The following is a 24,958-nucleotide window of genomic DNA, read 5'->3' on the forward strand; positions in this document are numbered from 1 at the left end:
TTTTCACAAGACACTCAAGCTCACCCAAAATCTGACAGTCAAACAGGGAGATCAGCTGGCTCTGCTATGCCCTGGCCTTGACGCACCATCCAAGGCATTGCTAGAATTCTCTAAACAATCTGACAAACCACATTGTGTTGGTCTAGGAACTAACTCAGCCAATCTTCCATCACTCAAATTCCACTCAATTAAGAGAACAAGTCAGTTAAATGCCAAATTTTCTTTGGCTAAGAGTTTTAGGTTTGTTTTTTGACTTTTCACAGCTGATGACATTGACACTCTGTTTGAGCATCCCTGGGATAGGTGTGAAGTGACACCAGTATATTAAACCCAGGAGGTTTCTGCAAACTGCTGGCACATCCAACTGTGGTGTGGATGCCACGTGTTTACCTTGCTGTGGGAAGCTTCCTCTCAAAACACCAATGCCCATGGTTTGTTATTAAAATGGAAGAGTTTTGGAAGCAAACACTTCCTGACTTGTAACAACATTAATCAGGTGGCAGGTCAAAGCTTGTGGAAAAAGGAATCATGTTCCCTAATGGAAGGGATCATGGTCACTGATTTGCTAAGAAAGCGCTGGCCCCATTGCCGTGAGGGATGCTGCTCCTTCAAGGAGTGCTCCCACTGTGTGTTAATGAAGTGAGGAAGAAAAAGAAAAGGCCTCAATTTCTGCCTTAATCCTATTTAGGCTTCCATAGGTCTGTGTGACAAGCCCTAGCAGTGCACACTGGCCATGTCATACACAGAATGTGAACACTGTAGTATTTATTTGACTATATCAGCATGTGATGTTCACTAATCCCAGCTAAAACCTGGCCAAATTATTCATACATAGATGAGTTCATAGAATGGCCTGGGTTGAAAAGGACCACAATGATCATCTAGTTTCAACTCCCCTGCTATGTGCAGGGTTACCAACCACCAGACCAGGCTGCCCAGAGCCACATCCAGCTTGGCCTTGAATGCCTCCAGGGATGTATAGGTGTAGGGATGTACAAGGGATGTATAGGTGGGAGTACTGACAAATTTCTTCCTTAATCATCAGGAGTTAGAAAGGATCATTACACATGAGAGAAAGACTCCAGAGAGCTCTTGAATAACTTTAAACTATTACTCCTCCTAAAATTTTTTTAAGGTCAACATGCCTGCTGCAACCCATGCTTGCGTTAAGCTTCAGGTGAAAGCATCAATGCTGGACAGGTACTCAGTGCTGTAGTCCACACTTCCATTCATGCAGGAATATATATATATTATCAACTGATAAACATACTGCAAATCTTTCAGCAGGTACCTGTCATGACAAAAGCAGTGAGGGGCTCTGTGTGAACACCTGCATCGGTGGTGCCCTTAATGTTAATGTCATAGCCAGTGTAATCTAGCAGGCCTGAGATGTGAGCGCTGCGAGCACCTCCCGACACCGTAAGCTCCTGGGGTTCGTGTGCTGCAAAGGAATCTCTAACGTGTATGACAAACTTGGCAAAAGGCCCATCTCTTGTGGTCCACGAGAGGTTGAAGCTGTCGGGGGTGACATTTGTGAGTGTGAGCGTGCCCAGCTGTGGCTCAGCCTCTGAAGGAGAGAGGAACACAGGTGAAGAGAGAGCATTACTTTGGGAGGAGGGGGGCGTAAAAATTAGCCGTAGTGGGGTTAGAGAGACTTAAAGCTAAAGCTGAAGGGTTTAGCCTTGTTTTGCAGGAGTTGAGGAAAGGAGGAGCACCGTAACATCTATTTTGTAAGGTTTTGGAAGGAACCCAGTGAAATTAGTGCTGATTTTTAAGTTTTTTTCCATTCATTTTTCTTAAATGCTCAAAATTTTCTTACTGAAGTGTGGGTTTGATTTACAGAAGCACCAATAGCAAACAGCCCCATGGTAAAACCATAGAAACTGCAGTAACTCAGCCCTGGAAATTTAACAGGACTATCCAGACTCACAGCAATTCTGAAGTAGGATTCAGGCAGAAATTAGGATCAAAACAGACATCCTTGAATACTGACTTCAGCTTCTGCTTAGTGTTCTTGTTGCCTAACATTGTAGATACTCATATTTTAGGACCCAGAAGTTTACTGGGGTTTTAGTCGTGGCAACGAACATCTCAGCACTAATCTCAGGCCAAAACCTGTCTGGACTCAATGGCTAAGGTGTTCCTTGTCCCCTGATTAGGCAAAGTCAAAGAACATCTAATGGACTGGACTAAAAACAACCAAGCAATGCTCTTGCTCACCCTCTTCCTTCCCACACAGACACTTGGCCTTCATGCTATAGAAGGAGGATCATTTCTATTTTAATCTGTACCATCTAATGTAAAAACATTAAGGATTACAGCCCAGAAAGACCACAAACAAGACCCTGCAGTCAGGTGGCCTGGGAATCCTGTCTGCTCTCAGGGCTGAATTTCTCTTTTTCTCTTGCCAATTGATTATAAACCAAGAACACCTTGGGAAATGCAGCTAGCGTGATGCAGGGGAATAACCGTACAAGTGATACATGCTGGGAGAAAAGCAAGAAGGATGTATCACACTGACCAAGAAGAGTGAAAGAATGAAATCCTTTTGTTAACTAAAACAAGAACTGCTGCAAGATGTTCCAATTTTTACCAGCTGTCCCCATTTACTTTTAATTAATAGCTGACCTCCCTCCATGGAAAAGTCTTGGAAGAGGTGAATCCAAGTGGCCCCGATTAAGGACACATGCCACTGTCATGCTGCCATTCAATGCCCTCATGGCTGACAGTGAAGACGTCACCATGTAAGCACAGTACTTCTAAAGATGGGAGGAGATAATATTCCACAATGCAGACAGGCTTGGGTGGAGAACTCAGTGAGACCGAGCATGGAGCCATCAGCCCCGCATGCAGCTCAGAGGTGACAAAACCGATCCTTTCCAGTCTGGTTCTAAACACGGCTGCATTCCTTCACATGCCATTTGCATCCAGTCAGGCAGGCTCATGACACGACACCCAGACTCCAAAGAGTACTACATGCAAAACGAGTTGGAATTCTCTCTTCAGGAGAGTCTCAAAGAGCTCTTGGAATCACCATCACCATAGGAAAAGCTCTGACACACAGTGAAACCAGACAGGTCTTAAGGACTGAAAGACAGCAATGCAAGTGACAGTGTGGTGGGCTGACCATCAAGAAAGGGTGGACTTCCTATTTAAGCCCAGTTTTCTGCTGAGGATGCTTATAAATGCTGGGCAGAGAAGAATGCCAGAACCAGCAGAAGGTGGCTAGACCACTCCATGCAATTTTGGCTGGTCATTGAGCATGCTGCACGAAACTCCCAAAAGAGATCCAAATGTCTTGGAAGACATTTGGTTTTTAAGAACAAAGAACCAAAATGACATGCAGTGCCTTTCTGGCTGACAAAGCTACAAAGCCCTCCCGCCCACAAGGAAGCAAGTGAGGATGGGATGAACAGGCACATCACTCAGATCAAGTGCAAAGATATTCTGTGAAAAACATTAACCATCTGGAGCATGTCAGCTATATATACACAGTACTTGCTGGTAAGTGTATATATAATGAAACCAGTCATGGTTTACAACTGGCTCCCTTAATGCTGGGGGCACTTTTCCAGCCTTTTCCATTGTCTCGGATATCTCTCTTTCCAAGCACTCACAAGGTCAGTTTATTTCAGCCTTCCCTCACGGTGATCTTCCAATACTTTATCAAAGTATAAAGTATAAAGATGATGAGTAAGAGCCACGTTTCAGAGCGGCTTGGTGAACAGAAAAAGAAAGAAGAGAAAAAAGCAAACCTAGAAGGTGAAACAATGAAATACCTGTGGTTGCCAGTGCTGTCAAGGTCTGACCACCTTGCCCATCAACTACACCATGGAGCTGGACAGTGTAATTAGTGGCAGCTTTGAGGTTGGTGACTACATAGTGCCGGGAGGCCCCTGGCACTATTTGCACCAGGGAGTCCAAAGGGGAGTCAGAGTTTCTGACTTCTAGAATAAAATGGTCAAAGGCATTGTCCCGTGCTTCCCACATGAGCAACATGGAGTCTGAGGTAGCATTTGATACAGTGAGTTTGCTAAGGAGAGGTTCCTCTACTATGGGAAGAAAAACAAATGGAAATGCGTTGCAATTATTAAAACCCAAAGCAATAAAATAAAACAAAAGTTTGAATTTACATGAGCCACAGATCATAAAGACCATCTAGTCATATACTTCTTGATGTTTTCCATACCATGACCTCAGTGGTCACTTTGCCATGATTCAATGAGATTCACAATTCACTGATGCTAGAAAATGCAACTCTGTATTATCTTGACTGCTGATATTTGATATTAAACTTGATGCCATTGACTGCCTTAATCTCCTGCTATGACAAATTGCTATGACAACTTTCCCTGAGATCATGCCAGCAGGTGAAAATTGGTAGAGATGTTAAGTGATCACAACATGGGCTATTATCTGTCTGCTGTGAGAAGCACCTTCTGCTTCTGTAACCTAGCCCTCTCTTGTTCCACTTCCACACCATAATTGGCTAAAGCACATTTGACACTTCCCTCTCTTTGAGAGCCTTTTCTGGACACGCTATCAACAGTAAAACCTCAGGATGTACAACGTGCCAACAGCTAAATGCCTACCTATTTCATTTACCAACATCAAATCAAAACTGAAGTCTGAAGCTGAATTCAAGCAATGTATTGGCCTTGTAGGAATCTGCTGACAGACTGAAATTTGCCTGAAACCCATTTAGAGAATCAGGATAAAAAATGATCTATAAATTGGCTTATCTGAAAGAAGGAGTGTGTCTTCAGTGCTGCACAGCACATACTGCAAAGCTAACATAATGAATCATCTCCCACTCGTTTCTTGGGAAAATTGTTTTGCTTCTCATCGGTCTCAGAGATTGTCCCTACCCTAATGTTTGAACAAGTGCTAACACATTATTATGTGAATGAAATTACATCACATTGTGATTGACTGACTTTGCTGGATGGGACGGTGGCTTAACATTCACAGCTCAAAATGTCTGCGGCAGGTCTTCTTTAGAAGGTGTCAAACAGTGAGGTAGAGAATTTGGCAGTGGGCAGACTGATGGGGTATCTGAGGGCAGGGAAATGGGCACAACCTGCAAGGAAGAGTTAGAAGAAAGGAGAGTTAGCACTGAGGTAGGTTTTATATACCTGTTGTAGCCGCAGCACTTATTGCCTGTGTGCGGAAACCATGAGAGATCCCATAGAGGTAGACAATAAAATCAGTGCTGGGGGAAAGCCCTGAGATATGAGCTGTTCTTGAATTGCCTGAGATGTTGAACTCCATGGGCTCCAGCAACCTGTTAGAATCAATAATTTCAATAGTAAAGGCGTCAAAGTCCCCGTTGGTGGTCGTCCAAGAAAGGTTGAAGCTTTCAGGAGTAATGTCGGAAACGGTTAGCTCACCAACTTCGGGGTGTGCTCCTGAGGAGGGAAACAACATTGGTCAGAAGGGGACAGCCCTGTACCCCGTCCTGCTCAGAAATGATCTGCTTTGCTCTGCTCATGCTGACAGCACTCCAAGCTGCCCTTGGAGAAAAGGGTTTAAGTAAAAGCTTGCTACAAGCAAAACAGTTCTTAAAAGGGAAGAAAATAAATGACAGCAACTCAAAATGCTAAAGAAGAGGAAAAAGAGAAGGAAAAAAAAGAAAGGAAAAAAAGGAAGGTTAAAAGCTTTAGCTATTTCCTTTTGCAGCCATGCATCTTTGAGGTCTGAGCACGAAAGAAGTCCCAAAAGAACATTTCCAAGCGCCCCAGGGCATTTGGAGAAGTCAGCTTCCAGTTTTAGGAGAAGCTGAAACTAGAGGAAAAGCTGTATCCAGAGGAAAAGGTTGTGTTTTGTTTGAGTTCTTCTAGTTTCCCTTTCAGCTTAAGTTTATGAAAGCTGGCATGTAATTTGGGAGCTGGAGCCAAAATGCAAAGCAGTGATAGCTGCCTTGGGGTTTCTTCCTCTCTGCAGACATCCCTGACATGCTCCAGGAAGGCTCAGAAAATTCTGACAATTGAAAGTCCCCAGAAGGGAAAATTCTGAAAAGCCGGATGCCGAGTATGACCCAGAAATGGAAGGGAAAACCTCAGCAGGGAATCTTCAGCTGTTTTCATTAAGTTAATAAAGGGAGAGCACACTGCGTGTTCGGGCAGGACACCCGTGATGTCTGTTTTCTTGTTTGTTCCTCTGCAGCTTCTTTTGCCTTGCCACATTTGTCTATTTTCAATGGGCAATCTGCTACCAGACCCTCAAAGCACGGCGCTCCCAGACTGCAGCAGGATGCAGCCCAAGGCAAGCGCCCTGTGCCACACACATTGCTACTGAAGCCAAGCCACTTAAAGCACTACTGAAACAGGCAAGCTCTGCTGAGTATAATGCTTTCATTTTGTTTTGTTCTTACGTGTACTTTTACCCCCTTCTGTGTTGGGCAATACGTACTTGGGAAAAGTAAAATATGAGCAAGCTCTGGCTGTCCCACAATGGCAGGAGGTTGCAAGGTCTGTAAGGAAGCCCAGAGGAATCACCCAAAGGAAGAGTTGTCACTGGAGCCCCTCTATTGCCAATTTGCATCCTGCTCATTACCGAGATCCTAACACCTGAAAGATTCACTGAGCCATGTAGAACAGACATTTCTATTTGCTTCTCACAGTAGAAGTTCATGATAAGCAAACCTTTATCCAAAGTGCAGCATTTCACAAGATCAGCCAGAAAATTATGTTTATGGCTCTTGATTGATCAGAAGCTCACTCAAGCTTCTGATGATGTGAGGCTTACCTTCCTTCTTTCAGCTCAGTATTCAGCTCAGTATGCCATGGTATTTTGGTTAAATGTGGCCTTCTTGCACTGTATCTTTCTCAGAACAATCTGATTGTTTAAACTTCATGTGGCTCAGTATATGAAAATATTCTTGGAAGAAATTTGCTCATGTTCTTCTCTTTATGAGAACACATGGAAGGGCCTTGTCCTTGAGTCAGACTATGCCCTTGATGTTATATGTATGTAGAAGCTGGTGTGTAATTTCAGAAATAGGTTCTGAAGGGCAAAACTCAAACATGCCCTTGGGCTTTGCTTATCTGGGCTACAACTATCATTTCACAAGGCAACCTGGACTTTCCTGAGCATGTGCAACAGCCAGTTGGGTTTTGCAGTTAGCGTCAGCTAGCAGAAAAGTGAATAAAGGGAACAAAACAAGCCATTCTGAGAGGGGTAAAAAGAGCATTCCTGAAAGCAAAATGGCTCCATGGGGGCACTGAGACTCTTATTGGAAAGTCTGATCATGAGACATTTCCACGCCAGAGATGTTCAGCCAAGCTTTAATGAGTTCAGTGCACCCATGCAAAGCAGACCGAGTGAGCAAGCTTTGTCAAGCAGTTGCAATAGCTCTGGCTCGTGTCCCTGTCTGCAACGAAAGGGAGCTGTTAGGCTGGATGAAAAGATACCTGTCGTGGTTTCAACATAAAGGGGTTTGGTTCTGTAGCCTCGAATCACACCGTAAAGTGTGACGTTATAAGGTGTGTTGGCCTTGAGGCCTGTAACGTTCACAGAGTGCTGTCCGCCGGGGACTGTAATGTTCCAGGTTTCTTCTGGATTGTCAGACTGCTGCACCTGAATGACAAAGTTCTCATAGGCCCCGTCGGCTGCTGTCCAGGTGAGCTGGAAACCATCCCAGCCAGTCTCTGACACTGATAAGTTTCCAAGCTCAGGTTCTTCCTCTGAATAAGGACAGAGAGTCAGTCAGTTACTCAGATTACAGACCAGTGGCAATGAGGTATGACTTAATGACTTTCAGAGTTAATGAATTTCATTTGGAAGCAAGTGGCACAGAGATGCGCCCCCATGCACATTTACATTCCCAGCTGCCCCAGGTAACTCATAAAGTCTCTTCGGAGACTTGGCAAGACAGAACAGTATGAAAAGAACCATAATAATTAATAATAATCACATTAATGCTGAAAGACTGCTCACAGAAAGCAGTTTATAGACCATCTTACAGCTGGATGTATTTTGCTAATATTAATTACAACTCCCTACGATACAAGTATTACCATAACCACTTTAGTGCAGCTATTAAGAGTTTGGCATTTGCCATTATGAAGTGACAGTGAATACTGCAGTAATGCCTGCTGTAAGGCTAGCAAGGCTCTGAGCTTCTGGTACTTCGGATTCAGATGGTTATACTTTTAATTGAAAGATGCTATTTATTCTTCCAAACTATTTCTAATCCAAAACAGCAAAGAAGGGAAAATCTCTTTATGTCTGCATGTCTTCAATTTAATAGACATATCTTTGTCATATTACATTATTCTGCCACCAAAGCCTTCCCAGAGGCAGAGAAGCTTGGATTTTCAAACACTGATACTAATCTAAAATTGAAATCTGCCTTCACAGAAATCAGCATTTTCATGTGCCATCACAAGGGTGGCTTAGGAAACTTGGAGCCATCAGAGCTAACTCTCAGTTGTTGTCAGATCTGAAAGTTTAGGTCTTTTTCCCAGAAATAGTAGCAAGTCTTCCAATGCTGAGAAAATACAACTGATTCCTTAAAATTAGCATTTTCATGGGAAAATAACACAGTAATGTATTTTTTTTCCTACATGGAAAATCTCAGAATCATAGAGTATCCTGAGTTGGAAGGGGTCCATGAGGATCATTGAGTTCATCTCCTGGACTTGCTACATGATCACCACTGGCACTTCTAGCACTTTTAGTATTTATTTGCATTGTTGACACTTCAACATTATAATAGGAACAAAGTCTAGCTAAATAACCTCAGTCTGCATTCCTGAGCATTTATAAGGGAAATGGATCCGATGTTTCTTTTCTAAACTTCCATTGTAAAGCCTTGCATATATTTTGAGTTGATGCATAAGGGAGTGCTGAAATAAATGAGAATTAGCCTTAATTTTATTCATATAAATCTCCCTGTAAAAATGTAAAGCCTATTTTGTGACTCTCATATAGCTTTACATAGGCAGGTGGAGCTGTATTTTCAGAGCTGTTTCAGACAGTTTCATGGATGACAGTCAATTATCATTAGTGCTATTCACTAATATATAGTAAATTACCACTACTACTCAAAGTCTTGATCAGCTTTTCTCATCCTGTCAGAAAGGAAGAGATGGTTTATGAAATAACACAATGATGTTCAATAAAAGAACACAGGAATCCGGAGCTGTTTAGCTTTATCAGGAACAGGACAATCACAGAGCTAAATAGCACCATTTAGCTGAAAGAAAAGAAAAATGGAACAGAAAAGGAACTGGTTGCATGAGCAATAATGATTTTTGGTGGCAGTGGAAAGAAAATAAACACATCAACTTCAAATGAAAATGAAGCTAAGCAAAAGTTAAAGCACGGCAAAATATTTCAAGTTAAAGCATGATTATAATAAGTAACCATCACAGCTTAGAAGCAATTCACATTTCTCTGAAGAGTGCTCAGTTTCATTCCCGTGCAAGATGCAGAGCCCCTCCGCCTCCCAGTTATGTCTCCTGCATGTCTCAAACAGAAGTGCACTCAACCCCATCATGCTGTCAAGGGGCTGACAGGTTCTCATATAAACTCATGCACTAAGTCGGATGGTTGAAGACCTCTATAAACCTCATCTGTTAAGCATTCAACATATATGACAAAACAACCATAATGTCATCGCAAATGATATCAAGGGATGATGTTTCTTAACTTAAAAAAAAAAGAGAGAACAAACCATTGAGAGATAAGGCTGCTCTAACTATTTTCTAGGTGTGCAATAATAATCTTTGTATTTCTATGTGAATGTCTTATCTCACATCACAAATTGCATTTCTTTTGCAGGTGGTCTGCTATGGTCATTAGTCCCCAGATCAGTTCTCCAGGTGTGAACTTTGACAATGGTACTTTTTGAACTGAGGTCTGGGGCTACAGCCCAGTTTCCTCGTGAAATTCACATAATAGGGATAACAGGTAGAAGTTTTCAGAAGGGTATACTCCCAATGTGTTGCAATCTTTTTTTTCTCTAACATCACCACTTCCATGCCAGCGCTGCAAGCTGTAACCTCCTTGCGGTCTTTCTTTTGTGCTTTGAATCACAGTCCCAGTAAATCCCTGTAATATCTTGCTATTTCCATGTGCCTTGTAAATAGCAGATGCATCAATGCCTCTCTTTGCATGCAGTTTGAAAAGAGAGAAGTGATGCTACATCCCTTCAAAGCTGCATGGGGCATTGTCCATGGTACATAACTCAAGGCTCTCATTCCATAGCAATAAGTTTTATCCCGTGCAAACAAAGTAAGTAAGTAAATAAATAAACAACCACAACTAAGAAGAAAGGCATCACTCACAAAGCTTTGCATTTCTGCAGTGGAACAGCAGTATGAAAATGAAGTTCTGTATTTCAAAGCAGAAGAGGAACACGTGGCTAATGAATCCATAGAAAATACCTGTAGCAGCTAGAGTTTCCAGGGCCCAAGAGAGCTGGCCTTGAGTGCTTCCACGGAGGTTAATCTGGTATTGAGTGCCAGCTGTGAGATTGGTAATTTCTGTTTCTCGTTGGTTTCCCAGCAAAAAGATTTCCTGCGTTCTGTTTAAACTGGACAGGTCTTTCAGGGTGATAAGGAACTGATCAAATACCTCATCCTGTGCTGCCCAAGACAGGGTGAAACTACTGAAAGTCCTGTGGGTTATGTTAAGGTCACGAAGAGCATCAGTGACTTCTGAGATGGGAAGATCAGTGGGCACCGAATGCAGAGCATGGGGACCAGTGCTGGGGTTTGCTAAGTGACTTAGCTCTGTAGGAGCAGGACTGGTAGCATTAAATGATGTTGCACTGTCTGGTTGTCCAGATGTTGTGACTAGATGTGCTAAACAAAGGTAAATTACATGTTAAAATCTCCTGATAATAACCCCCCAAATACAGCACATGACAGCTAACACCTGCTACAAAACAGTTTCTGTCCTTTCATTAAAGAGCTCTAAGATCAGAGAAGACAGATGGGTACTTCTATTTTGGAGACTGAATCCAAGCTAGAAGCACAGGCAGCATCACCAAGGATGTGGTTCCCACACAGAGCCACACTAAGCAGCAGATCCAGAACCACAACCATTAAGCACAGGGTTCAGCCGACGTGCTTTCAGTGGAGAAATGGATGGATTCATCCTCAGTTGATGTAAATCAGTCCACTTCAGCTACCTCCACAGAACTTTGCTAATTTACATCGGCAAGCATTTGAACTCTACATCTCTCAACCATGCCTTTTATCTTGACTACAGCACAGCAGTCATCACTACTGATCCAAACCAGAGCAGGAATGCATGCCAATTATCGCAACAATATCAAATCCAGGCTGAGAAATGAGACACGCAGAAACATGCTAAATCTCCTCCTACCCGAGTAAAAACATGCTTGGAGGAGTGATCCACCTTGATACATGCTGAATTTTGAAGAAAGGGGAGAAGACCCTTAAATAAAAGATAAACAAACTAGAGCAATCTTTAAAGAGATCCAAAAGGATGGAAGAGAAGTAGGCTCGGCCTTCAACATGCTGAACAGATCTATGAACACAGCCTGTAGCACAGTCAGATTCCAAAAACCTGAGAGCTGTAGAAAACTGCAAATGTGGTTCTGATCACAGCTGTAAGGCAACAGGCAGGTGATTTTTCTGACACTTCAATTAGCCATGCAGAATTATCTCCTCATTAGTGGAAAACCACATCATTTCACACCTCAGTGACTGCCTAGCTTTCATGCTCCGTGGCATTCAATTAAGAGAAAGCAACTCATCTACCACCATCAGTCAGATCAGCAGGAATATGTTCTCAGGATTCAGTTATCTGTCTCCAAATTCACACACGTATCAGAAAAAAGAAAGAAAAAAGTTTTCAGAACAGAAAGATCAATTTAAAAATGATTTCAAATAAAAGCAGAATTCTTATCTTGAAAATATACTCTCAGAACAAGCACAGATGTAAAAACATAATTTCTCATCTCCAGGAAGGAGTGAAGTCTGTGAGGCAAACAGTGATTTGTACTTACATCTATTACATATTACACATACCATATTAATAACACTCTCAACTTAGGTAAAGGTTGTTCTGAATTCCACCAGCATGTGACCCCAACCAGGCCCTACATATGGTGCAGCCTGAAGACAGCAGTGTTGTCAGCACATCAGCATATGTGCCTTGAGAGCTGCTGGTGTAATTCATTCTTTCTTTGTAACTGTATTGTCAGAACTGTTATCTGACCACAGTAGGGTGATGGAGGAATGTTCCCAGGGAACAAAGCAGGAAGACATGCAGTATGTTCATTAGGTTTCTTTGACTCAAAGGAATACTCAGAAATACTTAAAAATACTCAAAAAAATGTGTAGTAGCAGCTGGGCTTTACTGTGAAGTATTTCTGCTGGGAGCCATGCATAACCAAAGTGAACAGACCAGTGGGGATGAAGAAGCATTACTATGTTATACAAGTAAGCTCCATGCCATGGATGGTCCCACTGGGGAAGTGCCATGCACCTTGAGCTGGAAAAGGGGGGTAAAAAGGTCCAAAAATAAAAGGGAAAGAGAAGAAATAAGGCTATATGTCCTTAAGCTGACATGCTAAGAGTCCTTGAGAAAGCCCTGTGAAACATCATTATAAATTGGCTTCTCATTTTTCCTCATTTTTGTTTGACCATCCCCATTGATACTTATCCCAGACTCCCACTAGTGGGTTAATTTAATTAATAGTGAGGTCTTTGACAACCGCATAGGAGGTTGCAGTGTACATATTGTCCCTATGATGGCACGTAGATATCTCTGGCATCTCTGATCATTACGTTGTGTTTAATCACTGACTCCACAAATGAACTTATGGGTGAGAAAGAATGGTCTACACTCTTCATGCGTATATAAACACAAACGCACACAGATGAGGACATGTCGTGTTGTTGTGTAATAGATAAATATTGTGTCTTTTTGTAGTAATGTACAACAGACAGGAAAATGTAAAGGATATGAACATATGGGAAGCACTCTGATGCCATAGATAGTATCAGTGTTCAATGTTCAGCAGACAGAGTATTAGCTACAGAATGGATGGCAGAAAGTTTGGATAACAGTCGAACTGTAGGACAGCAGCAGGATGGAGATCAAGTAATGGACAGAGAAAGTAGGGGAATAGATGGGAAGAAAACAGAGCTGTAGGAGCTCTAGGTGGGTGGATGACAGCCAGATAAGGCTGATTCACGCTGGTGAGATGAATGAGTAGCAGATGCCAAAGAGTTGAAAGCTGAGAGGAATGCAACTTGATGGACAACAAACATATGCTCTTTCTCAGACAAGAATACTTCTTAGTATCATTCTCTTATTAAAATCTTCAGGCTGAATATGGCCAAAATATGTCCACACTGCTGCTGCTGGCCTTTTGAGGAATTCCACTGTAATGCTTCACTGGAGTTTTACTCAGAAGAATGCTAATGTCTTGCCAGGACATTTCCCCGGTTACTTGGGATGGAGCAAAGAGTATTTTGTATTACTTCTCACTCCCGTCTCTTGGATCTCACATTATTTTCCAAGAGAGGCTATCAACAAGTTTCACTGCAGAATCTCTGATCAGCTCAGCCTCACTGCAGGGTATCACTGCAGTTCCCTGAAAGAGGAATGAAGAACCACGGTCCAAAGTGTTGGTGTTCTTTTAAGAGCACTTTGGCTAAACGGCTTTCCCCTCTTTCAACCAGCTGCTTAAACACAGAGAAAAGCACCGAAATATATCAGAGTCCAGAAATACTACAGAAACTACCGCTGAAAATCTGAGATTCCAGGTTCTCTCAATAGAGGAATCAGCTGAATAAATGGACAACCTTTACTGGTAAATCCATTTTCCTAGGGGTCAGCACTGCAGTTTCCCATCAAGCTGTCTCACCTAATCACTCTTCCTAATGTTCCTTTGAGTCTACATACAAAAGGAGCAGTGCATCTGAGAATAGAATAAGCCAGGAGAGGAAGAGGATATGATGCACAACACAGACAGAAGTCTTCAGTAAACAGCATAAATCTTCTTAAAAACATTCAACAGAATGGAAAACTTGCTTCTCCAAGCCATGCTCCTATGTGTAACTCATTTCCAGAGGCAAGCCACTATCACATCCATGATTTGTCAGCAGTTGCTGCACAATCTGGGTCCTTCAGCAGAGGAATGCGAGGTTGGCACTTGGTTTTGCAAATGTGCACTCATTTATTTCCACAGCCTGATGTATTACCATTCCTCCTCCTCCAGGGCCCACATTGTGCTGTGCAGGCAGGGCTCCAGAACCAAAAGACGGAACAAAGCTGCAGTCTGACTGCTCAGCGTTCTCAGAGATGGGTTATGTGCTCACTCTGCAGATTAGTTGTCAATCTCATGTAACACTCTCCAGACATGCTGCCAGAAAGGTCCCTTGAGCTATCGGAATGGCTCACTTTGCTGGGAAGGACCTCATAATTGGAGATGATCTGGTTTGTGGTACCTTAGTTAATAACAGAAGGGAGGTACCTGTTGCAGCCACAACTCCCAGAGGAGGGAAGCGTTATCCTCCAGCCAGCCCATACACCTTGATTTTATAGGAAGTGTTCACCTGGCAGCCTTCACATCACTTAGGGGTTCTCTGGGCAGGAAGGTTTCTGCAGGGGATTCAGCTGCCAATGGCATCTCCTTGTACTCCACCACAATACTAGTGCAGGCTCCAGTGTTTACATACCATGAAACACTTAAAGCTGTGGTCTGTAACCACGGGGTCCCTCAGTTCATCCTCCTGCATCCCTAATGCCACTGGAGCAACACAGCTCCCAGGGGCCCAACGCTCCTCTAGGCCAGGAGTCACTGCCTGCATTAGGGTTAGACTATGTGGAGCTACAGGGAGGCAAACAAGCAAATTACAGTGTGAAACATTCAGACTTTCCTTTTCAGTATTCAATTTTTCGCATTCCTTGAAGGCAGAAACACAGACATCAATATAACTTTGTAACTGGAGCTGCACTACATCCATAGGAGGAAACAGAAGTGACACAAGGCTGCCATCCTATGGTGTGGAACGTTTCAGGACAGGTGCTTTGATCAAAGCTTGTGAGCTCTGAAAGGTTTGACCACTGGTGTGCAATAAGTTGATATACATCCAGAGACAACCAGGAGCATGTGTGGGAGGAGAGAAGGCACCAACAGAGCATCAGTTCTGGGGCAGAAAGAAGCCTTGCCCTCAGTGACAGATGATTCACTAGCAAGCAAATTCAAGTAAGCAGTGGGAAACGAAAGCCCTGACACTTGTGGATGCCTGCACGCAGAAAGCCTGACTGAAGAAGAGGGAACTGAGAGGAAACATTCTCAGGCATCCCAGAAAGCACAGGGCCTCCCTTCAGTGAGGACAGCACATGCCCCTCTAAATAATAGGACTGTCTCCTCCAGACAAGAAGAGCCAGTCCAGGCTTAGCTGTGCTGCTGGCACTTCGCACATCAATCATTATTCTCTCTGCTTGGTGGCTCCAAGCACTCTCCTCAGAAGTGCAATGGACCTGATGTCACCCATAGCTCTGCGAGAGAGGGCAAAATAACAAGTTTGTTTTGCTTAGCCTGAGGACTTGAGGGCCCCCCACGTACTGAGAACAGAGCACTTCTGCCTCCCCATGCTCATGTGCTTGGATTTGTCCATTCCTAGGCAGGAGGGCCACAATGCCAGGTTACGTCAACTGCTGCTGTTGCTTCTAATGGCTCACTGCAGAGAACTCTTTGTTTACTGGCTGCTCTGAGTGAAGACTTAAAACAAATACACCATCCAGATGATCTTTAAAAATATATATATATAATAATCCAAAGAAAAAAGAAGCCATCTTGTGGAACTTTGGAAACTGGCGCTGGAAAGCCCAGACTGTGAAATTCCACAGCATGTTGTTTCTGCCTTTTCACCCTCTACACACACTTCTTTGGAGGCTGCTCAGTCTTCAGACAGATGGGGAAACAGATCCCTTTGGAAAAATCAAAGCCTGCTCAATCATGCCACGTAAACCTCCAGCTTCCCTTTGTACGTGTGTGCTTCAGTGCTCCCTAATTTTTCCCTGCATTGGACACAGGCCTGATTTATGCATCAAATAAGTAATTCAGTACTTATGGTTTACTGCAGTTTATACAATACCATATAACTCTCTCCTGCACTGGATTACCTGTCTCTATAAAGCATTCATAGGTACTGCTGGCACGAATATTGCCTGCCTGGGAATATGAAACTGTGGGATTTTGTCCTGTTTTTTATTTATTTTATTTTTATTTTTATTTTTTATTTTTTTTTAAGCCATTCAGCTCTTTCCAGTTGTAAGTTTGCAAAATCCACAGCTTCTGATGTGTTTACCTCATAGGCGGTCTTTTGGGGGAAAAGGTTAAAAACCTTTACATCTGCTAAGGAGAATAATTCTAGCCTCACTGATTCTTATTCACTGCCTCTGCTCCCTCACAGCACCTGAGGCTGAGCCTCACAAGGTTTAGGCTAAAGGCACTTAAAGATTCAGGACTCACTTATGTTCTATACTGAGATATGATCTGTACATAACAAACTTTGGAGCATAAAGTTTCACAGAGAAACCTCATTCAAGGAATGGTCCATTGGTTCGAGTTAAGTAGAGTGGTTCGTACAAATGGAGAGGGCAGAAATGTAGTCCTTCTTTGTAGACAAAGATAATAGTCATGTATCCAATGGAAAGAGTGACCGTGACCAGATTTGTGACAATAGCCTGTTTCTGCTTTTGGATGAGAAAACTGAGGAAGGGCAGCATGAGAGCCCTGTTGACCCTGCTGAAGCATGACGGGTGGAGGCATGCTGTGAAGAGAACTCATTAGGCAGGAACAAGCAATATTAGAAACATTCTGGTTGCTCCTCCTCCTAGATTTTGGCTGTAGAATATAAAACAAGTTATAAGACAATGTACAAAAAAGCAGCCTCACATCAAACAAACGATGAGGTCTGCATTTCCTGCAGAACAAATAGCTGTGTTCTTTGTGAGCCTTCTCAAAGGGTAAGCAAAGAAAGCATTGTGAACATGGATAAACACAACTGTTCCTCAATTAACCTGTCATGCTAGACAGAGCTAAGCCTGCTTTGCAGGCAGTGGATGTTTTTAAGCAGTTCCTCAGACATGGCTCAGAAAATCAGGTGAAGGTGCACTCAGTCCAGTCACTGACCAAGGACCTGGTGCACAGCACTCATTGAAAGCTGTTACTCACCAGTCGAACCCTTGATGGTTGTGGGTTTGCTTTTGTGTCTGCCTTTCTCTGCCACTAGACTGATGGTGTACTCCGTCCCTGCGTCTAATCCTCTCAGGATAAAAGAGGTGCTGTCCACAGGGATCTCCATTTCGTTCTTCTTTCCAGAGGGGCTAACGTAAGTGAGGCGGTAACGATCAAATTTGGCCACTGGTCTTCTCCAGCGAAGGGACAGGGTGGTTTCAGTGGGGTCACTGACTTCCAAGTCCTTGGGGTTATCAAGATCTACAGGTGAAAAAAGTAAAGTTTAGGTGCCCTGGGACAAGTTTTCAGACATCTGTAGAACAGCAACTGTACTGAGTGTCTAGTGACAGATCAGGGTCTCATTTGCCACTCTGAGCTTTGGAAGTCATAGAATCATAGAATGGATTATAGAAGTCCCATTGCTTCGTGTAGGTAAAGGAAGTACTCTTTTATAGACAAAAAACACTAAATCTAAATTTTCGCCATTTATGTTCACTTCAGCTAGCACTGCATGAAGGAGAAAAAGAATTTAAGCCCTCAGAGCATTTACCCAGGGAAAAGGAGATATTGTGAGAAAAGATTTGCTTCTTTCTCCAGAGCAAAAGAGGAGATCAAGCTACTCACCAGTGCCAGCATTAATGGTAGCAGGAGCACTTTCCCTGTCCTGTCTCACTGCTGTCACTCCAATGCCATATTCAGTTCCAGGTCTCAAACCTAAGAGATGAAGAATAGACATATGAGTCCCCACCCATGGGAGATGCCTACTGGTATGTTTGTTTAAATAAAGAAGTCTGAATGTATGCTATACTAGGTATATGCTAGGTATATGCAGACATCCACATTACATGGGAAAAGTACCATAATCTAACCTTGCAGAACAGTATGGCCATTTGTATACACATGGAAAAGCTGCAAGCTAGCGTAAGTAACAGCACCCTTAGTACATTCAAAAGCCTCTTGAACTTAGAGATGTCAAACAATCTCCACTAAGACATGTGACCCAGAACTCAGGCAAGTGACCAGTGGGATTTGGAGACGCATATGAAAGTCAAATGGCTATTAACCCACCTGTAGGTCTGTAAATATATATCACCTACCTGCATTTTAATTCAACTGCTTCTGCTCACAATGTGCAACCTCTACTTGCTCCTATTATATATAGTGATCAAAAAGATTTTTTGGTCCTGTGCTCCATGGTGATTGCAGCAGGAGAACATTAGTAACAATTCCTTGATTCCCTTACCTGTGAGTGTAGCTCTGGTTGTTGCTTGGTTGCCCTTTGGCACTGTCAGCTCAGTGTGGTCTCCACCAGAAATGGGAGCAAACTTAATTCGGTAATTATCAATATTTGCATGGCTGTTCTTCCACTCCAAAGTAATGCTGTTGTCTGTCTGTGACACTCGCTTCAGGTTTCGTGGAGCATCCAAGTCTGCAATAAACATATAAATAAATAAAACCAGACATAAGTAATAGGAATAATTCTCTTATGACAACAGTCTTTTATGACAGTCCATTTTAGAAGATGAACATGACCCACAAAGCTGACATTGTTCCCTCCTGTATGATATCACTTAACTACATTACGCAGATTTTTTTTAGCATGATGACCCATACCTTCATAAAGCATTCCCAGAATGACAGACAAACAAAGTAATCCATAAAAAAAAAAAAAAAGACAAAAAACATTTGCAGATCTGAAGAAAAAAACGATGTTCTTTGCCAATCTGCTATGGATTTAGTCAAGTAGAAGTAAGATCTTCTTACCTGTGACAAAGACTTCTTTTGCAGGGTCACTCTCCATGTCCCCTCGCCGAGAAATGAGTGTCACTTCATATTCTGTGTGTGGCCTCAGGTTTCCAATAGAATATTGGTTTTCATCCTCAGAGAGGTCAATGGTAGTCCTGTCCCCTGGAACATCCTTGGGGCCATATGTGAGCTCTATGCCTTCAATTTCAGCCAAGGGTTTGGACCATGTGATCAGAGCTGTGGTGTCTGTGACATCTTTCGCCTCAATCTGGCTAGGGGCATCGAGTTCTGTTTTAATGAGAGGAAAATGTTATTAAAGAATTACATAAATCTTAACAGAAAATTCATAACACTTACTTGGGCTTTTAATTGCTTCAGAACAAAATTAACATGAGTGGCTTCTACAAAGTGAAGCTTGTCTTCATTTACTTTCTTCCTTACTTGCCAAGTGGGACCAATTCATCAGAAACAAATTCATTAAATTCATTAACATCTGAGGTTGCCAAAACAAGGACAATCAGAAGCTCTGAGTTCTATACAATAGAAACTCTTTCCTAAGCAATTTCTTCATGCCAATATCAGCAGGAAGAAAGAAGTTCTAGTTTCTGTGGACATACCTTTTAGGAAAGAATAAAAGTGCATGCTGGTAGCTACCTTCTAGACAAAAATAAATTTCCTTTCCTCTTTAAACAGGTGATTTGGAAAGCAATTATGTTTTTCTCATGTCGTTGCCATTAAAAGCTCCAATGCTTTTTTTCTTCTCTCTATTTCCCTAAGAATGCACCGTATTGAATTAAATTTTCTCTTTGTTTTAAAACTCCCCAGGCTACACCAACCAGCAGTTGTTTCACTGGCTGTACTATTGCTATACAGGTTGTGCTTACTTGTGGTTATCACTCGGGATAGCCCTGGTCCTCTGGTATTGTTTTTCACTATATGAAGGGATACATTATACTGTTGTCCTGGTGCCAATCCTGGCTGCATATATGATGTCTCCGGCCTTTTCAAGCTGCTGGTTATGTCTCCATTATCATCCTTTTTCTGCTACACATGGAACAATCAGTTAATACAAACAAAAAAATTCAGGATCTTTCACTTGTATGAGAAGCAAGGCTTTGACACCAGGAACTATGCTTCCTTACCATATTACGAAAGACCAGCTCCCAGCCATCAAAGGAAATGCTCAGAGGATCCCATTCCACCTGGACAGACGTTTCTCTAACAGATTTGAATTTCAGACCTTCTGGAGCAGGCAAATCTGTGGCAAAATAAATAAATAAATAAATAAAAATAAGATAAATACACATGCAACAAGTAATAAATGAGGATGCTGGTGGTGGAACATCTTCCTGCAGCTGTACATATCTGCCATGAAGGGATCTGCATCTGAGATCATGGAATCATAGAATGGCTTGGGTTGGAAAGGACCCCAAGGATCATCAGAGATGTTTAACCTCTCTTCACAGCTGGTTATTCTGCCTTTGGAGAGACATTCCCATGACCTATTCCAGATGTAGACAAAGAATAAAACGACTTGTGCCCTACAAACACCTATTTTTGCCCTCTCAAAAGAAGCCTAGCATGGACATTTGATGGTAGGTGAAATGAATCCTGCCCCAGGTCTCTCAGAAGAACACTGACTGAAGTTAAAGAGCATCTTCTGAGACTTCATTTTATTAAATGAAATTAAATTATATTGATATTAAATTAGACTGTGATATGCACAGCACAAAAAGGAAAATGGACTACAAATTGACAGGTAAGGAGACAGAGTAAGTTGTGGCAAAACACACTGAAGATACAGAACAAATAGAAGTTCCATTTTAGTCAAAACTGTTTGAATCCAAATGATTTAATATTGCTTTTCTACTACACTTGCTATATTTATATATACTTTCAGGAAGCATTACCAGAGTTTAAAAATATACCTTATTAAGAAGGAATTGAGGATCTTAATTTACGAAGACCCCATGGTAATGAACTTTGCTTTTAACATTGACATTGCTATTGAAACAGAACAGAAAAGGAAAGTGGTGAAGGCTGTCTTTGTTGAGAACAGAAGATGAACTGAAAATAGAAAATACAAAAGAAAGAAAACCCCAACACAAACATAATACAGAACAGACAAATGAGTGAATAGAGGGAATATTAAACTCACATGTCGCTACTCTGGCACTGACTGGAATACTTTTCTTGTTTTTAAGGATTGCAAAGACACGGATGAAGTATTCCACACCAGGCTCCAGCTCATGAATAGTGGCAGATGTCTGGTTTCCTGGTACGGTGAACTGTAGATCTAAGCCACCACTGCTGGTAGGGACATAGGTGACAAGGTACTCATTGACGAGATTCTCATGCTTCCATTCCAGATTTACCGTTTTATCTGTTACATTCGTTACAGTCAGCTCCGTTGGAGGAGACACTAGAGAGGGGAAGAGCAAAACAGAAGTCAGTTCTCAAGGCTCAGAAAATAATGACCTACCCAGTTTCCCATTTTCCCAGGAGCAGTTTATGAGAATCACCTAACAAACAGGGAATGGGGAAGCCATGCCACACAAATTAGCCACTTGTAGAAAGGAATGTTCAGCTGATGAAAACTACAGATGTTTCCAGAACTAATGGGCCAATTTCTGCTTTCATGCTTGCACATAACCTATGGCTGACAGTGTTCCAGCCTCTTCTTTCATGGCCACGACACAAGACTACTACAGCTGGGTCCTTAGGGAATCAGATTTTTAACTCAACTGCCAGCAACACATGATTTTATAGTTGGAAGTCCTGGGGTTTGGATGTACAGAATTGCACAGATTTTCCACAGTAAAATAAAACATGATTATTTTTGTAAATACTTTCAATAGATTACTCTGTGTGTGCACGTGCAAGAGCCCAAAATGTGGCTTGGGAGCCTTCCAAAAGGAGAAGATGAAAAATGGGAATTACTTTCCAAGGGTATTCATTGTCCTTTACAATGTTCCCAGCCCCAAAGTACTCTCTGATTACTCTACAAAGATCTTAGTTCCAAAATTCCTCCCCTGGGATCTCCTAAAGAAAACTGCCTCCTTTATAGTGCAATGCCTGTCATTATGTAGCTGCCAGCATTTTCTATCCATTTCCATAGAGTCCGTGGTACTGGGAAACTAAACACATGGCTTAATAGCTAAGTTTCCACTCCAGCTGATTCCATTATTTTAATCTAAGCTTTGTCAAATCTAACTGTATAGCGTTCCATATATATAGATATATATAAATGTATAATATGTAAATTGTGTATGCATTTATATATATCAATGTTTTAAGTTAGAAAAATCCATTTGGTCTGTTGAAGGGTAACCAGAGCCCCTGCAATAATTCTGAAAGCTTGCATGGAAATATTTGTGACATCTGGCAAGTCTATCATGATGGCTGTCTCATCCTCAGATAGGACAGTCATATTTTCTGCACACACCTTGCCTCCTCTGCCTCCATCAGGGCTCCAGCTTGAAGATCCACCTTCAAAGCAGAATCGGTGTATAGTCTCAGAGCTATGCCTTTGGGGTTTTTTGGCTTCTACAATAGCAATAGCATTGCAAATGCAAATTCCTTCTTTACTGGTCCAGCGTGAGACTGGGAACTAGAATCTATCTGTGAGAAACATTTCATACCTAAGCTCTTTATTTCCTGAATTTATTATCCACATTAACTCATTCCTGACAGTCTCTTTTGTTTTTTAAAGTAAAAATTATGTTCATATTCTTTTGACTAATCCAGATGAGTACCTAAGAAGTTTCTGGATTCACCTTCCTCTTCTCCTTAGCTTTTAGATGCAACTGTTTAGCATCAAGAGGTATCACAAGAAACCAAACAATATTGTGACAAATCCCCATGCAGTGCTAGCTCCAGTGAAGGGAAGAAACTTGGAGACAACAAATCAACTTTGCCACCATTATTGGACTTCTGGCTTGCTGACCACTGAAGTTACCTGCATTCACTACAATACATAGCCCTGGAAAGTAAGGGAGGGGAAGTGCTTGCTCTGAGCACACTACCTCCACTGCTTCAGCTGTTTGGACTGTGATGAAGAAGAGCAGAAACACGTAGCCCTGTGACATGAAAAACACCATGGAGCCTCTAAGGCTGATGGGTTGACACAGGGGATGGATGACACGGGAAGGAGTTTGAAAGTGCCATTGCCACCTACCATCAGAACAGTCGATCCCCATGTAACCTTCCTCACAGACACACCGTCCCTCGACACAGCGGCCCACGTTGTTGCAGTCATTGGGGCAGGACCGTTCCCGGCAGTCTTCCCCAGTGAAGCCCTCATGGCACACGCAGCGCCCATCGACGCAGCGCCCGTGCTGGTGGCAGTCATTGGGACAGGACAGCTCCCCGCAGTCCTCCCCCATGAAGCCGTTGTCACACACACAGCGTCCCTCCACGCAGCGCCCGCGGTTGTGGCAGTCGTTGGGGCACCGCAACTCCCCGCAGTCCTCCCCTGTGTACCCCTCATCACACACGCACTGCCCATTGACACAGCGCCCATGGCTGTTGCAGTCGTTGGGACACCGCAGCTCCCCGCAGTCCTCCCCGATGAATCCCTCGTGGCACTCGCACTGCCCATTGACGCAGCGCCCGCGGTTGTGGCAGTCGTTGGGGCACCGCAGCTCTCCACAGTCCTCCCCAATGAATCCCTCATCACACACACACTGCCCGTTGATGCAGCGCCCGCGGTTGTGGCAGTCGTTGGGGCACCGCAGCTCCCCACAGTCCTCCCCCAGGTACCCCTCATGGCACACACAGCGCCCATCCACGCAGCGCCCGCGGTTATTGCAGTCCTTCGGGCACCTCTTCTGGCTGCAGTCATCCCCCACAAAGCCCTCATGGCACACACACAGCCCGTTCTCACAGCGCCCGTTGCCGTTGCAGTTGTTGGGGCAGGTCAGCTCACCACAGTCCTCTCCAGTGTAGCCCTCCTCGCAGAAGCAGGTCCCATTGATGCAGCGCCCGCGGTCAAAGCAGTCATTGGGGCAAATCAGCTCGCCGCAGTCCTCTCCCGTGTAGCCCTCATCGCAGACGCACTCGTTGTCCACACAGCGCCCGCGGTTGTGACAGTTGTTGGGGCACAGAGGCTCATTGCAGTCCTCGCCAGTGAAGCCCTCGTGGCACACACAGCGTCCACCCACACAGCGCCCGTGAATGCCACACCCGTGGGGGCAGAGCTCCTCGCCGCAGTCCGGGCCCGTGTAGCCCTCGAAGCAGACGCACACCCCATCCACACACTTGCCTTGGTCGTTGCAGTCAGACGGGCAGGCAGCCTGGCTGCAGTCCTCGCCGGTAAAGCCCTCCTCGCAGATGCATTTGCCCCGCACGCAGAGGCCGCGGTTGAGGCAGTTGCGTGGGCAGGCCGGTTCGGAGCAGTTGGGGCCTTTCCAGCCTGGCTCGCACACGCAGCCACAGATCTCGGTGCTGTAGTTGCCGTGCCCACTGCAATAGGGGGCCGTGTCCAGGCGACCTGCACCAACGAGTCAGGAAACCCTTAGCTTGGGGGTGTCAGGCCAGCGTGGCACACAGGGACCTGAAAGGAATCTGGTTTTCCCAGCTCCCTATGGGACATGATTTACAGAATCACCTGCATTTTTGAATGAAACACTTCCTTTCTCTCATGAAACTCAGCAGGAATGCTTTAATTCATACTACTGCCAGGATGTGAAGGAGCGTCTCTGCCAACTGCTTGGTAAAACGAGCATGTTGGATTCCTCTGCTCTCCTCAAAATCCCTCTTCCACTGACTGAGCAGCTTTCCTGACTGCTTCATTAGGGCACGCACCATGAAGCATCATTCACCACTTCACTCCAGAACACAAAAAGCCAGGCAGCACGCTGTATCGCCAACAGTGAGACCAGCTCTGTGCTCAGAGAGGACCTAACTACTGACCAGACCTTTCTCCATGTTATGACCAACCTCTTACTCCAGTTTTAAAAGCAGCAGGAGGGATACTTTCTTTTTTACTCTCAAATCATTTGTTCTCACTATTTCTAATCTATTGCCTACATCCCG

At 43.5% G+C, this 24,958-nt stretch overlaps 1 protein-coding gene across 22 annotated transcripts in view; it reads right to left on the reverse strand.

Annotated features, from left to right (window-relative positions):
• The window catches only part of TNC (tenascin C), a 98,464-nt gene that overhangs the window by 16,138 nt on the left and 57,368 nt on the right, over positions 1-24,958 (reverse strand). For 12 of the 22 annotated variants that reach the window (XR_005840291.2, XR_005840289.2, XM_046901671.1 and 9 more), the window contains 12 exons: positions 23,100-24,413; positions 21,081-21,344; positions 20,065-20,180; positions 19,807-19,966; positions 18,941-19,210; positions 18,420-18,605; positions 17,801-17,890; positions 17,174-17,437; positions 10,392-10,811; positions 7,413-7,685; positions 5,136-5,408; positions 3,780-4,052 (listed from right to left, as the gene is read on the reverse strand). Coding sequence is in view for 20 of the 22 variants with exons in the window: in XM_046901671.1 (XP_046757627.1) it covers positions 3,780-4,052; positions 5,136-5,408; positions 7,413-7,685; positions 10,392-10,811; positions 17,174-17,437; positions 17,801-17,890; positions 18,420-18,605; positions 18,941-19,210; positions 19,807-19,966; positions 20,065-20,180; positions 21,081-21,344; positions 23,100-24,413 (3,903 nt within the window). In the remaining 2 variants the exon portion in view is untranslated. The remainder of the gene's footprint in view (positions 1-3,779; positions 4,053-5,135; positions 5,409-7,412; positions 7,686-10,391; positions 10,812-17,173; positions 17,438-17,800; positions 17,891-18,419; positions 18,606-18,940; positions 19,211-19,806; positions 19,967-20,064; positions 20,181-21,080; positions 21,345-23,099; positions 24,414-24,958) is intronic. The other 10 variants (XM_046901674.1, XM_046901673.1, XM_040648968.2 and 7 more) reach the window with 9 other exon arrangements.

The sequence above is a fragment of the Gallus gallus genome, chromosome 17 (assembly GCF_016699485.2).
Source record: "Gallus gallus isolate bGalGal1 chromosome 17, bGalGal1.mat.broiler.GRCg7b, whole genome shotgun sequence".
NCBI classification, from domain to species: Eukaryota; Metazoa; Chordata; class Aves; order Galliformes; family Phasianidae; genus Gallus; species Gallus gallus.